Genomic DNA, 15,506 nt, shown 5'->3' with positions numbered 1-15,506 from the left:
TACTGGGATGTCAAAAGAGTATCCACCTGCCTCCGGTGTAGTTGCCAACAGGACGGCAACTTCCTCTAAGGCGCAGAGCTATAAGCATCGTCAATGTTCCATAGGTTAGATGATTTTGCTTCCATTTTCCCACAAGATTTATATCGGTTTACAATCTTATATCTCAATAATGTTGCATTGCATCTGACTGTGGTTGCTTTGGACTTACTTTTCAGGAAAAGGGCTTTTGAAAACAACAAAATGGTTAACGTCGAGGAAGCAGTCCAAGAGAAAAATGGCAAAGACCCATGGGTTTGTTAACAAGGCTTATGTAGTAAGTGGTCTACCTTTCTTTGCCTGTATGGAGTGTGTTCCATTCCACGTTTTTTTGAAGTTAATTTCATCTTGTTCATGTCGAGCATGCTGTTGTTAGAACCCTAGGCAGAGTTGTAAATTAAGTGTGCTCAAGTTTCTTTTTCTTTTCGGATTCTTTCTCAATCTGGCGAGTGTTTTTGAAAGACTATTCCTGCACCGTTTGCAAGAGAAAACGGCCTCCGTGCGGAAGATTGTGGGCGGTGAGCCTAAGTCATTGGGGAACCAGAAGGAAGGCTATTGATAATCGTCTAGCCATAAAAACGAAGGGATGGTATAACTTCTGTGAATCCAACAATCTCAAGGATGGTGATGTCTGCTTATTCAAGCTCAAACGGATGTCCAGTGCAATTTCAACAGCGTTCATGGACGTCAAGATAACCCGCCACAGATCCTAATCGGCCGTTTGGTTCTGAAGTTTTTGGTTTCCCGACATTGTTATCAAGCACGTAGGTGCCTGCCTAAGTAATTCTCGTCATATTTGATGCGTTTTCTGGATATTGTGAATATTAAACTCATGATGTGTGACTTGATGGCTAAATCTTCTCTATGCTTTTGTAAGCGCTCGTTTACTTTTTTAAAACGAATGAAAGCACTTTTAAAACAAATGCTTCTAGGTTTAATTTTCTATAAAACAAAAACATCAGTTATGTGCTTATTGGAAAAAACACCATATTTTATCTGTGTTTTTTCTATGCCATTGTCTCCAATGGAAGTAGCAATCTAGATATTGGAAATTGAAAATACATCCTTGTTGAATCTTTGTTTAGATGGATTAGGAAGTTGATTACGTTCGAATTCACCCAGTCTCCACGACTGTAGTAAAATGCTATTTGACATCAATTCTAATTACCCGGTTAACTGACGCTAAACGAATCCAAATTACCACCAGATGACGTGACGCTTCTCCATTCGCTAAATTCTCGATTGCAAAATTAAGCATGTAACTAGTGAGCACCAGATTTGCTGACCCCCCATTGCACGTGGCATTGTCAGTCAGAGAGTTCGCGAAGTCACGCGATATCGGCGTGCGTGACACCACGCTGCATGTCCTCCAACGAGCTCTTGGAGGAAGTGAGAGAGCGACTGGCTTTAATTTCGTCTCTCTAATTTCCCCAGAAATTGAAAAGAAAAAAAAAATTTAAAAAAAAAAACCCAATAATTTTATACGAGCACAAATAGCATCTTGAATTTTGTTCCTTTTTGCTTCGTTAATTTTAATTCCGAGGGAAAATGTTGGGACCTGTTTGGTTGCTCGGAAAATTTCACTGAGATTCTGGTTTCTTTCTAGAGCTTGAAACTTGCAGAGCTAATTTCAATGGCAGAGGAAGCTCGGAATGTGAGGAGCCCTCATTTTTTTGCGTTTTATTCTGCTGATTTGAGCTCTGAAAGACTGGTAATTTTGTTCTTCCCTCTTCTGATTTTCCATTATCTGTTTGGGTAATTTTATTTTCTTCTGGGTTGTTGGGAATTAGGGTTAGTGTGTAACATCTGCTGATTAATGTTAAAGTGAGTGTCTTTGGATTTGGGAATTAGGGTTAGTGCATTAAAGTTGTAAACAGTTAAATTGTTTATTCCATATTGGTATTAGTAATCCTGCAAAAATCTTACTCTGTTACTAGAGAGGCTCAAATTGTAAAAAGTTATAATTTTTGTATCTTCAGAGTTTAGCCAAGTTAAAATATTGGTGGGTTAATCTCAGTGTTTTTTGAACTTTTGGATGGTGATACAATGTCATGCTACAGAAAATCCCAGAAAGATTCATGAGACACATGGAAGGCAGAACATCTGGGTTAGTTTCGTTGTTCGGCCCTAGCGGCAGTGAATGGAGTGTTGAATTGATTCAACAGAATGGTGGTTTGTTCTTGCATCGTGGGTGGCCGGCATTTGTGAGAGACCATTATGTGGAATGCGGGGACTTCTTGATTTTTAGATACGATGGTGATTTGTGTTTCACCGTGTTAATTTTTGATCAAAGTGCATGTGAGAAAGAGGCTGCATTTCGTTTTGGATACGGCCAAGACTCCAGGAACTTTGAGAAGTATATGTATATGGGACAAAAAAGGAGAAGGGAGGAGGTCGCATCATCTGGGAATAAGCTGGTTGATGGTGCGGTGAAGAAGATTAGAAACGGTTCGTCTCAATTCCGGTCAGAATGCATTGATGAGGGTCGAGAAGAAGCAACTTGTTCCACAGAAAAAAATCCACTTGAGAATCCTGGTAAGAAAACCAACTGATCTATTGGCTCTTTCCACACAAAGGCAACCTTCCGGTCACCAGATAATTCTGCACAGCCTGCCCCTTTTTCTTTCTCTCCTTTTCCCTCTTATAGCAAGTTGTTTGGATTACAGATAATTTTAACTATTTTGGAGTGAGAGGACGGAACGAGCCCAAGTTTTCATGTAATAAAATTCTAGGCGTAAGAATGAAGTTCACATGCACTAGAATGTCAACCCTGAAATAATGAGTTTTACGTACATCTGTGCAAACAAAACTGAATACATAGAGTTGCATTGGTGATATTTTTATTATTGCTTGCAGGTTTGGATGTTGTTTCATATAAAGCAAAGGCATCGATCCAAAATATGTGTGGAAAAGGAGATGGATTAAATGTTAATGGTAGACTTTGTATACAGATGTCATCAGCACATGAAGTAGCTCCATCATTTAGCTCCTCTAATCCTTATTTCGTGAGAATCATAAAAAGTTTCAACATCAGTGGTTCATATACTCTGGTGGGTTCTTCCCTCTGGCTTTGTTGTTGTATCTTTTTCTTCTTATGAGGGATGTTTTGTTTATTTACATAAGGTATACGTGTTGCATCAATTCACTCATTTGAGATGCTGTCCCATTTTAATTATCTGCTCATGCATCAAAAAAAACAAAAATCTATTGATTCCAATTTGGTATCAATTCGTTGTCCATAATTCCTCAAACCATGTAAAATCTTGCTTTAATGTTACTGTTTCCAGATGGAATTAACCACAATCACCCAGAGGTTGTGCCCGTGGTTCCTCATTCCGTCGTTCAGGTTTGGGGTTTGGAAAATGTCCACGGTATTCTGCTTTTTCTTTTTCACATGGAATGGAAGTCTATATGGGATTCACCTGACAGATTTATCAGTGTTAAAGATTTTGGCTCTTTTTCTTGTATGAACTTTTGTATGTGTTCACACTTGTGGTTGTGGGCTTGTATGAGTGATTTTTTACTGGCTGATTTATGTTTTGCAGAATATCCCATATAAATTTTCAGTGGCACATTTACCAAACTGCAAAGTAAAGATTGTCCTTCAAAATTGGAAAGGAGAAAGTTGGACTGTCAATTCTGTGCCAAGTAATAGAGTGCATACTAGTCACACTCTTTGTGGAGGATGGATGGCGTTTGTTCGTTATAATGACATACAGCTGGGAGATATCTGCACTTTTGAACTTGTGCGTGAGTTTGAATTCCGTGTCCACATTCAAAAGGGAGAAACATCTAGTTGGTTAAGTCCGGGGCTAGCTGTCACTACGCATAAAACTATCAAGGGCTTGTCAAAGAAAATGAAAGGGAACTCTCCCAAAGTCCTTTCAAAGAGCATAAGAGAGATAGCTGATAAACTATCATCAAAGAAGGATCAAGACGCTGCTTTCATTAATGACACAAGGAAATATGGCAGCACATCAAGATCTCTTACTAAAGCTGCACTCGCTCAGTCAAAAGTTGCTAGTAAAAAGTTGGGTAAGTAAGCAAGTTCTTGCAAAGATGGGGCCATGTGTGCTATCCATGTTTTTTATTGAAATGGCGTGAAGTTCATCTAGATTAACATGCTATACTTTTATCTATAAACTCAGGCTAATGTAATTAGATTTTCGACGTGTTTAAGAAACACATGATAATAATATTGCTTAAAGTGGTTGATGTCAAGGGCACTTTCATTTTTCTAACTTAAATTGGTTTCTGAACCATAAAATGGAGACAGTTAATCGCAGGAAAAAAGTTGTTGATGATGAACTGGATTCAAAATCAAGTGGTTTGAGAATCAAGTTAACACTTGATGAAGAAAGAATAGCTCGATCTTTCACTTCTTGTTTCCCGAATTTTGTGAAAATCATGAAGAAGTTCAACATCAGTGGATCTTATACATTGGTGAGCCTTGTCAATTCGCGCACACATGTTTATATTGTTCTTTTGAAGATTGCTTTTGGATGGTTCATACTTAGACTGGTTATTCTTTTGCAGAAAATCCCATACCAGTTTTCCACAGAATACCTCCCCAACTTTAAAACAGAGATTGTGCTTCGAAACTCAAAGGGGGAATGTTGGACTGTGAACTCTGTCCCAGACTCGAAAGGGCGCGTGGTGCATACTTTTTGTGGAGGGTGGATGGCATTTGTACGCGGAAATGACATTAACATTGGAGATGTTTGCATTTTTGAGCTTGTTGGTAAGGATGAAATGCACGTGCACATTTCCGGTGTTGGTAAAAAGGGATTTGACCATCTAGGCGGACAAGGAACATCAAATGTAGTATAGCGATTGTGTAATCTACCAGAAATGTACCTTCTCTCTGACACATGATCCAGCTCAACCATCCCTACTACGTGTTCTGTGGTGAGCTTTCCTATTTGCGCTATGTTTTTCTCTGATTGTGTTCTTCATGTCATGGCAACTGCTAACTAAACATTGGTAAGTGTTGTCATCTGCAACCTAAATCATCCTTTCCTGTTATGAATATGATTGTTAATAGAACTTCACTGAACGTCTTTTGTGAGCGTAGGCGCTTCTTCCTTTTCCCCCGGACATAATCATGTGCGTTTGTCATCGCTTTTAACGTGTTTACCCCTTGGTGAATTCAGTTTGGTATAATGCATGCTGCATTAAAGAGTAAAGTTTCTGCGTTTTTGGTATGGATGGAGAGTAACCGATTTGCTGGTGTAATGGTGTGATGGTGTATGCTGTACATTTGTTTAGGGTCACTACATTCTCAGGCATTGTTTTTGCTTTTAATTCTCAGTGTCACGGAGAAACTTGTAACGATAATCGGATTTCACTCTTCAGAGTTTTCGTATGATCGGCACGGCACTCTTGATGCAATCGACATGAATGATAGTACAGAGGGGGATATTGTTGGTTGAAAGATGAGATCCATGGTCCTGATTAATGCATATTTACTCTTAAAGCATAATCGACTTCGACTGGTTCAAAAGTATATGACAATTTGAATGGTTGCAACAAATAAGATGCCGAAATAGACATGAAAACTAATACAGGCCGAAGAAAATAGACTCAACCAACAAAGTACCAAGACTAACCATGAAATTGTCACTGAGCAGAGCACTAAGAACTTTGACGAAGAAAAAAGAGCATGGCATTAAACTAAGAGTCCCGTTCTCATAGACCCTGAAGTTCAAGAAAATTGTGGTCATCTACCATTCGATCTTAAATCAAACAGTAGAGGAGAAACTACAAAAAAAAATTAAATTGATCACATAGCATTGGTTGAAAATCAAACGGCAAGTGACCATGGGTTTTGGGACCCCAGAGTCTAGGAGAACAAGTCTGTAAGCGTGCACAAAGAGACCTGCAAGTGTTTATTTAGCAGAATCATCAACTGGATCCGTCTTGTTTAAACCGGAGAAATACATGTTTCATGAAAACGTTGAAGAAATCTAATCTAGGTATCTTGGTCGTTACTTCGCACGATTCTGTTTCTGAAACAGTTGCTCTAAAATGTACGTCGTGTTTTTGTTCTTCCATTGGTATTGACGATTTTCCTTGTTGCAGACGATTCCGAAGCATGTAGCCCGAGCTCGAGGACTAGTAAGCGTTGCAGGGCTTCCGAGTGGCGAGACTAACGCTTCAAGATCTGACCGGAAGATCGTGGCCTGCTCAACTTCATGTCAGGGCAGATCACCGTCTGCAGATGGCGCGGGGATGGTTAGCTTGTGTTAGCATAAACGAGATTTCGCCTGGGGACGCCATCATTTATGAGTTTGTGAAGCGAGGTGTGATGCAACTACATATTTTCAGAGGCAATGTGCTACTTACAGCTCCAGATAATTAACTGCAAATTTGCATCACTTCTTAATGCAGTGGTGGCAACATCAGCTAGCCTGTTTAGGGTTTGAGGTTGCAATTTGATTGGTATCCTTCTCCAGAAAGAAGGCATTTTTGCAGCCGAACGACCGCGTGACGGAAGAACTAAACGACCATGCTTTTGCAGACACTGTCAAACCCAAATATTTTGAATGGAACCGAAAAACAAACAGATTTCGTGCACCCTGAGCAAGACGGTGACACACCTATGACTAAATTGACACACAGCAACTGACAATCTGTGGATCAGATCCCAATTTGTAAATACATAAATAGAAAAGACCGCACGACTCTGCAGAATACGATTATATCCATAAAATTCATGGTAAGATGTCAGTGTTCCAACACTCACTGAAGGGGAAATATGCGATATAAAAGTACGTTTATCTCCATCTTCAACCCAAAAATCCTGGTGAGTACACCAGTAGAAACTGATATAAAGTTGCAACAAATACGCTGACGCTCTCAGATTGCGAAATCATTAAAGGTCTGTTGATCAAAATTAGATAAAAGAATAATCTCTACATACCAATGATTTAAAATAATAATACCAAAGGGTAACCATTCGAAGAAACAGAGAACAGAGGATATTCTAATCCTGAAGACCTTTTCTGACTGGTAGTCATATGTTGGGGGGTTATGATTGGTTGTTTCGGGCAGAGGGTCTCTGACAATAAGCAAAGAGCTGCCAACTGATGAGGGCCATCAATAGAGAGGTACCTAGTTCAAACACTACCACATCCGGAAATTGCCAACCCAGGCCTCGCCTCAGATAGCTGCATAAACGATAAGTGAGTTAGACAAGGGAGAGAAACTTAAAAAGAGTGCAATCTAGTTGTTACACTTGACAATTGATGAACGGAACCAGCCCTACCAATCAGAATTTGAAAACGAAAGAGGAAGGTAGGTTTAGAATTTGTGGGACATAGAGTTATCACTATTTTTAAGGGAAGGGGAAAGAAATATGTTACCTAGAGTATCAATGTGCCGTAGCGATGAGTAGATGTTAAAAGCAAAGAATTTTTCAAGCAGTGGTAGAACTAAGGGAAGTTAAGAAGCTGACCTTGTGATAGATGGCATGGTTGCCACAACTCCTGCACATACGTATATTAAAGGAATCATAATCTTAGGCTTGTTTTTCCGAAGCCACATCAAAGATCCAAATGCAGCAAGGGATATACTCAAGACCTGAATAAAGACAGTGAACAGGAACTTATTAACAAAGATAGGCAAATTTAATCCATTATAGAAGAAAAAAATTTGAAGTTATATTAATCAAGTTTGTTAAAATAGGACATATAATTGAGGTATGCCTAACATGAAATCATTATGTCACTTTCAGGCTCCCAAAGTCAAAGGGGATTTTAGCATTCTATATCCACGAACCTATCAACGAGCATTCTGGCTGACATGTTTGATAAGAAAACTACAATGTAAGTAACAAAGAAACGAAACAATTGAATACCAGATTGGCATTTGCTTCAAGGCCTTGGAGAATGTAATCCCAGGTGAATTCTAGTCCTCTAGCACCCACCCATAGCGGTGCCAATCTATGGAGAACAGAATCAGCAAAAGCCCATCCTGCAAATAGGGAACAAAAAAGCTTCAAAATTGTTCTAAAATAAATAAAAACTTATAATTTTCGTTTTCCACACGCTACTCACCAAGTCCCACAGCTTGAAATTTATGATTCTGAGAGATATTCCTGTGGGTCAGCTGAGTCAAAGCATAGTAAAGTCCAGCAACGTCTATAAAACCGATTAAAGCTTTCAACAATTCCTGAAACCCGAAAAAAGACATTAAGAATTTGCTTATTTCAGTCTAAATTTATAATCTTTAAATGCAACACTAGCCAAATTACGATAAAACTTCATCTACAAACATGGGAACCAGCATGAACTTATCGAAAATCGACATTTCTATTTGGAAAGATACATTTCAACTGAAACAAATATAGAAAATACCTGATACGGATCGAAGCTCTCATTGTCAGATACCTTCAGAAAAGTTGCCAAACAAACCAGCTGCAGAACACAGATTTAATAAACAAAAACCATCAGCAGCCATTTCTGTTGAAATTACATCAAAGTACTATAATTTTACATAAAAATGCGATTTTTCTAATCATATCAGTTGAATTAACCACGAATTAATACTAACGAACCTTCACCAAAGCTGTTCCGAGATAAACCAAAGCTGCTTTGACGGAAGTACCGAGCGTATCGTACTCCGATCTGCACAATTAAATCGCACAATCGAGTTAGGGTTTTGATTTGGGGAAGAAGACGAAGTGAATTGAGTGTGATTTGTGAGAGCGTAAAAAATCCGAACAAAAAAAAAAAAAAAAAGTAGGAGGGATGTACAGCGGCGTGGCGGAGTAGTAGACGGCGTGAGGGCCGAACGTCAGAATGGCGCAGTTGAAGAAGTGAAACACCGTCATTTCGCTCCGTCTTCTTCTTCCTCCTCTCTTTCTCTCAGTCGAAGACTCTCAGACGGACGAAATCTCGCAGTGCGATCTCGATCCTCGACTAAAATTTGGGTGAGTTGAGGACCCGTTCGTTCGGTTTTGAACTTCGATTAACTTGACCCAGGCCCATTTAGTTTATGGGCCTCATTTACCCATAGCAAACGTATACTGGGCCCATGCAAATGGAGTGTCTGTTAGTGTTAATGGGCCGGCGGAGAAACCGAAACATACAGATAGCGGAAAAGGGGTTGGCGGTTTTTTCATCCAAACGAGAATATTGGTGGTTAGGGTACCAATGATATGTGGTGGATTGTACTAGTGATTAGCGTATTTTTCTTTAATTTACTTCATTTCGAATTTAAACTCTTTTTTTTTCCTCTCCGCTTAGTGTAGATCAATATGAAATTTCGCTTCTAATAAATAAAAAAAGATTAAATACCACTTGATATGATGCCAAAGGGCATCATGTTAACTGTACATGTGTCAATTGTCCGTAACAGTTGATTGTGCTATTGGGTTTGTTGTTTTATTAGTTGTATTTGTTATCAATAAGGGCTTCTGGAAGAAAAACAATTTCCTTGGCACTTGAGTGAAAGTTGAAAGAGATCGTATGACCACTTTGGTCACTGTTCTTTGAATTTGAACAATATGGCCATTGTGTTGTTTACTTGTGAGGCAATTAAAGCCCGCCTGACTAGATTAAATAAAGGCATGAGGCCATCAAGGAGCTCACATAACATTTTAGAGCATGCCGTAGATATTTATCTCCCAACTACGCATATTAACACTTATATTAGGTGTAAATGATCAAAATGGTTAACGTATAAAAATGCAACACAATGAAAAATTGAGTCATACGAAAAGCACATACATAAAAATTGAACTAACACTAATTATTAATTATTCATTTGTCTCTCATTATTATCAAATGTCAATAACAAAAACTAAATTTGTTTTTCGGGAAATAATTGTTATCTTATCAAATAACTACAAACACAATAATTCGCTCATAGTGGATTCCATATTTCCCATTGAAAAATTGAGATCGAATTTGATCTCTTACCAGAAATTCCAGATTCCACGACTGTCTTTTCTGCCAGGGCCTTGACTGTTTCACCACTTCTCCCTGACCACACATGGTCCACCATTATCTATAAAACTTTAGCTAGGGTTTTATGCCATGTCTATGCTCCAAAGAGAAGAAAATAAATTTAAAAAGAAAATACTTGCAGGCCACACTTGGATGCATGTAATTAATCTACTTATTAACCAGATCACTGCATATGTCTTGCATTTCATAGTTGAAAGCTTCCATTTGTTTTCTTTCTTAAGTACCATTTTATATTTGGTTTTTTTAATAATTAGGCTCTAATTGTGACCTTTTTTTCCTTCTAATTTATGTCTAATATTATGCCAATTCAGGAATCATTTGACTGTTCACGTGGCATTTCCGGCCACAACACTGTAGACAGTAAACATGAACAACGACCTATTTCGTTTCTACTCTTTGATGTCTTTCTCACCAGTGTGATTATTATAATATTTACATTTCTTGATACTAAAAGATAATAATTCAAACACGACCAATTTGATCAAGTGGATGTTTCAGGATAGCGGCAAATGTGGATATATTGTTGGATGGATGTTGACGTTTAAGGTTAATGAGTTTTTTCCTCTATGCTATAGATGCGAAGCAAGACAATTGCCAGCACAGATGGGACACCCCTAATTCCCATATATATGAGTGTGAGAAAGAGTAAAAAAAAAAATGGAAATATATGATGGTGCTTTGGAGGTTTGGAACAAATATAGATTAGCTATTTTTAGCAGAGATTGCATTTTACTCTAATCTAGTAAGGACTATATATAGTTACGACATGTTCTTCGTATTTAGGAGAAAAAAAAATGAGAGAAACAGTGAAATATACAAGAGATCTTATGTGGTGAATGCATAGTTCTCTGCAATAGTCATGTATTATCTTAGTTCTCTGCAATAATCATGTATTATCTCATTTTTGCTACAGTAAAAACGAAATTCATGCTAAGAAGATGCTCCTTTATAGGGGGTATATATTTACTACAAATTTATATTTAATTTGTGTGGTCCAGAGTACAACTATGGGGAAAATGAGAGAGAGACAGTGTCACGGGAATACTCAAAGGATCTTTCCCAAGCAAACAAGAAGTTTATTAATTCCAAAAGAGAAAAGAGAGCTAAGGATTTTAAGCGATTGGGATGTATGATCCCCATATACAACTAAATGCTTAGCGGAAAGCCATCAAATTTTTCATAATTGAAAACAGGACTAAAACCAGGGCTTAAGCTGCAGATGAATTATCACAGGTTCACTGCATGGGAAATGGAATGGAAAATGATGGAAAACTACGTTCGGAATATTAATTGAATGAAAGCGTTCAAAATCGACAGAATGGAAAGGGATTTCTCGTTTTCTTGTAAATTATTTGAAGTTGAAATAAGTATATACATTCTTCAGAGAAAAAAAATCTAAATTTTCATTACCAAGAACAAGAATAACAGGTGCCAGATGGATACATATTCTCCTGTGACCAACTTCTTGACCTGGAGAAAATTCGCACAAACACAAATGAATTTAAACCCTATATGGTCGCCACAAAAGACCACTAGAACCAGTACTGTCCCGGAGTAGATTTGTCACAAAAAACGATAGGCATGACAAACCTTACCACGGGACCTTTACATAAAACCACCTCAATAAGCAAGGCCACCTCAAATCGCCAAGGTGACACAAACTCACTCTAGGCAGTACAAGCACGAAACATAAATTAAACTGAAAAACCTAAGCTAAAGCCGATGATGTGTCTACGAAGGAGATGCAGGTACAGAGATGGCTAGAGGTGTGGGTAACAGGGAATGTGGGTCGTTAGTTTTAGCAAGGACAACACACAGAAGGGTGGGTCGCAGAGGGATTCCAGCCAAAGCCACTATCGTGGACCTAAACACAACGACAACACCACAAACCATACCCGAGCACAAATCTGTTGACACTAGAAACCGTTTTAGAATTTTAATTTCGTCGGCCAGCGTGGGTCACAGTTATAGCAAGGACAATAACAGTAGTGTGTGTGGTATAGAGGTTGCCAAGCCAAAGCCACCGACGTGCGACGCTGTTGCCTGCCACCACCACGAACCCATAAGCCGCGGAGAGGAAATCGTGCCTTCAGATTTGGGCATCAAACCACCCCGAGCACCCAATCAAACTATTCCCGGGAAAAACCCTTGGCCAACACCCTCGACAGTTAAGGACAATAAAATTGGCCCATTATCGTGAAGAACGATAATAATCTGGCTTAACCCAACCAAAAAGAGTGTTGGAGACATCGTTAGGTCAGGAAAAGGGAGAATGAGAGGATATACAAGATGCAGGAGAGGGGGTGGCGGCAAGAAGGCTGAGGGGAGATGGAAGAAACAAAAGGGGTGAAATAAGGGTGGAGAGAGGATAGCGGGGAGGTGAAAGGGAGGCTGGGAAAAAGATGAGAAGGACTGCCACTGGCCCCAAGCTGGAACAACGGGCCGACGACTGTGGAGTTCCTAAATTTAGGGTTTTTTCAAGAATGCGAGAAAAGATGCTGAGAGAGAGAGCACGAGTAGGAATATATGTGCGTATTAGCAAAAAAAAATTTAAGAGCTAGAAAGAAACACATGCCAAAAGAATGATGAGCATGAAAACGTTTGTATTAGTTTCTTTTTGTAAATATATTGTCCTAATTTACTGATTTAACTCATAAATACATATTTATATCAAACTTAACTTATAAGGCATGGAATGACACAGAGCTGACTGAATAATCACACCAAACCATACAAAATAGGGTTAGACCTAATTTAAATACCCAATGGACCTCTAATTATTTGTGTGCATGGATTGACTACAGACCTGTTTAGCTACCATCGAAGGTGAAGGTATTGTCCAGCCAATTTTAAAATGCAGAAGAAAGTCTCAAGTTTCAAGATTTTGCGTAGGCTCTGAGCTCATGCATTCTTCTTTTATTAATGTTTAATTTTTATTTGTAAATTGGCTTCACTTTCAGCTCAGCTTGGTAAATCTAGGTAGCTGCCTTTCTGTTTTTGTTTGAAAAAACTTGGCATGAAGTTGCTATTGAATCAGAAGTGTTGGACCAAAAGTGATAAGAAGAACCAGGCCAAATCGAGTTTTCAAATGTTGATCAACCTTTTAAGTTGTGTTTTGACTGCATTATTGTTAGTTTGGAGAATGACTATTGACGTCCGTCAGCTTTTCCTTCTTCAGTAGAGCATCTTTTAATTCCTTGATAACGAAAAATGTCCAGTATCACTCAAAGGCATCGGGAAATTTATTTCTACCCAATCAGCCACATTGGCCAGCGATCTTGATGGATGCATCATGCATGCATGCATGCATGCTTGTGTTTATAGTACCGATAACATTTGTTTCTCTTTTTAGTTTTATAAATAATAAGATATGTACAAATGTTCATAGTGAGACAACAAAAACTCGCTACTGCAATGGAGTTATGCACAATTAAGTAAATAACTAGTTATAAATATTAGCATTCTTCTATAAATATGATCAATATATGCATGCATGCATGTTGATGTGTTGGAATCGTCTTATTCTTTAAACGATGTAATGTCATTGGGCACGTGAGCCTAAACGGCGTTGATTTCGGTGATTCCTTCCTTTCTTTTTTGTCGTTTCATTGGTAGGATCAGGATCCTCTCTTGAGCAGATGGAGAGGATCCTCCTGATCAGGCCCATTGGATCGTTCAATTTTTATTCAACGGCTGTAATTATTATAACTTTTAAAAGGACTTCCTGTTTGTAGCCGTTGGATAAAAATTGAATGGCCCGATGGACCTGGTCAAGAGGATCCTCTCCATCTACTTAGGAGAGGATCCTGATCCTCATTGGTACTCAAAGGAAGAGAAGGAGGAGGTGGCGATATTCAAATCTCAAAGCAACACATGCTTGTATGGCTGTATCCGAATCTCACGAATCGCCATGAAGAAACTAATATTCTTCTCATAAAAATATAATTCTCCTGATTACTGCATACTTTATACGTATAAGTTTAATTACCTCTACAAACAAAACAATAAGACAGTAATTAACTCAGTCCTGGTAATTAAAAAGCTTAGTACTGCTAGCTGTTTTTCTTTACCGAATAAAAATGGGTAAGGGTCGGCTTGCCCTGTTTTTTAACTTTCCAAATTTCTAAGAGTAGAACCATTTTGCTAAGGAACTTTCTAGCTAGCTAGCTCTTAGAATGCCCTTAAATTAAGATAATTAATCCAGATTAACCCTAACCCTAACCCCAACCCTGTTAAGCTTGAATCTGTTGCCAGAATATTAATGTTAGGTTTCATTCACACACTATTGATCTAATGCACGTGAAAAGATGAAAACATTAATTAGAAATTTGTATATACAATTTTTTATTTTGAGAAGCATATAAACAGTAAAACAAAAGCAACATATATCTTTACAAGAACATGCATATCTTGGTAAACTATAAGTTAAATTTATGTTCAGTTTCTAACTTGGGATGCACTAAACCAGGAATTAATTAACACAAGAAGGCATCTCTAATTAATTAGCAAAGTGTACTATTGCTAGTAGTTTATCTGTCACTTGTCTAAATTAAGGTTTGTCGTGCATATTAAGGCCAACTAGGCATGCAAAATCTAAAATCATGAATTCAAAGTTCATATTGTTGTTCCTCGCTTGTATATCAGTAAAATATGTGGTGTAACATGAATATATTCCATCATTAGTATCTCTCATCAAACATCTATCACGTGATGAGAACAATACTAATTAATAACAAGGAGATATGTCTGATTGTATCAATAGTCCCCTTATATATCTGGTCAAGGGAGGGTATATAATATTTGAGGTAGGTGGCGCATGATATGAAAATGAAATATTAGAATGTGCATTATTTTAACGTGGAACCAATTGGGGTCCTTGTCAAAAAAGGACTAAATTAAAAAGTAGGGATATGGTCAGAAGATTAAAATAGGTAATTAATATGAGAGAGTAGGGAGATGGTGTTATGAGACAAACTCATGGAATATAACTCAAGGAATAATATGGCAATGGCCCCAAGCATTTGGTAACATTGCAAATGAACCCATAGAGAGACATGTTGACCGGATATTCCCCTTCCCGCAACCTTATTATTCAATACTTCCAACAAGATGAGGATTGAGAATATGTGATCATGATTCATCGAGGAGTGTGTGTGATCATATACTTTTAATTCAGTTTAATTAATTAATTTAATACTAGAATAATTAGAGAGAAGAAATACAAAATTTTATGTTCTTCGAGAATCTAGAGCGCATCAGGCGCTGACCGTGGCTTCGAAAACTATTAACAAATGATTAACGTTTTCTAGTCATCTTGTTGTTTCTGTAATCACGATTAATAAACTAATTAAACAAATCGTATAATAAAGAATAGGAAAAGTCATGGGGTTTTGAGTTGAAATTAATATTATAATATTAAGCATAAAAGACCAATAGAAGAGAACAAAGAAAGAGCCTATTGTCAAGCCACGTCCATATGTCACGTGACCGGAAGCCATG

The 15,506-nt window shown here is 38.0% G+C and overlaps 2 protein-coding genes across 4 annotated transcripts; one reads left to right on the top strand and one right to left on the bottom strand.

Moving 5' to 3' along the window:
* Positions 1–1,397: 1,397 nt before the first annotated feature.
* Positions 1,398–5,138, top strand: LOC126604188 (B3 domain-containing protein Os01g0723500-like). Of its 3 annotated transcripts, none has more exons than XM_050271338.1 (7): positions 1,398–1,747; positions 2,097–2,571; positions 2,893–3,086; positions 3,324–3,407; positions 3,582–4,071; positions 4,313–4,479; positions 4,573–5,104. In XM_050271338.1, exons 1-7 carry the CDS (start codon positions 1,670–1,672, stop codon positions 4,864–4,866), a joined length of 1,782 nt encoding a protein of 593 aa, XP_050127295.1. In that variant the 5' UTR covers positions 1,398–1,669; the 3' UTR covers positions 4,867–5,104. The 3 variants fall into 3 exon arrangements, 2 of the variants coding, with proteins under 2 accessions (XP_050127295.1, XP_050127294.1); XR_007616521.1 differs by lacking the exon at positions 3,324–3,407 and adding an exon at positions 5,111–5,138 and having other exon boundaries at positions 1,401–1,747; positions 4,573–5,019; XM_050271337.1 differs by lacking the exon at positions 3,324–3,407 and having other exon boundaries at positions 1,401–1,747.
* Positions 5,139–6,794: 1,656 nt separating this feature from the next.
* Positions 6,795–8,970, bottom strand: LOC126604189 (uncharacterized). The gene is made up of 7 exons (XM_050271339.1): positions 8,793–8,970; positions 8,594–8,663; positions 8,394–8,453; positions 8,094–8,208; positions 7,895–8,010; positions 7,493–7,617; positions 6,795–7,205 (listed from the first exon to the last, which is right to left on the bottom strand). Exons 1-7 carry the CDS (start codon positions 8,867–8,869, stop codon positions 7,067–7,069), a joined length of 702 nt encoding a protein of 233 aa, XP_050127296.1. The 5' UTR covers positions 8,870–8,970; the 3' UTR covers positions 6,795–7,066.
* Positions 8,971–15,506: the final 6,536 nt, after the last annotated feature.

The sequence above is a fragment of the Malus sylvestris genome, chromosome 15 (assembly GCF_916048215.2).
Source record: "Malus sylvestris chromosome 15, drMalSylv7.2, whole genome shotgun sequence".
NCBI lineage: Eukaryota > Viridiplantae > Streptophyta > Magnoliopsida > Rosales > Rosaceae > Malus > Malus sylvestris.
This window is presented reverse-complemented; position numbering and strand designations above follow the sequence as displayed.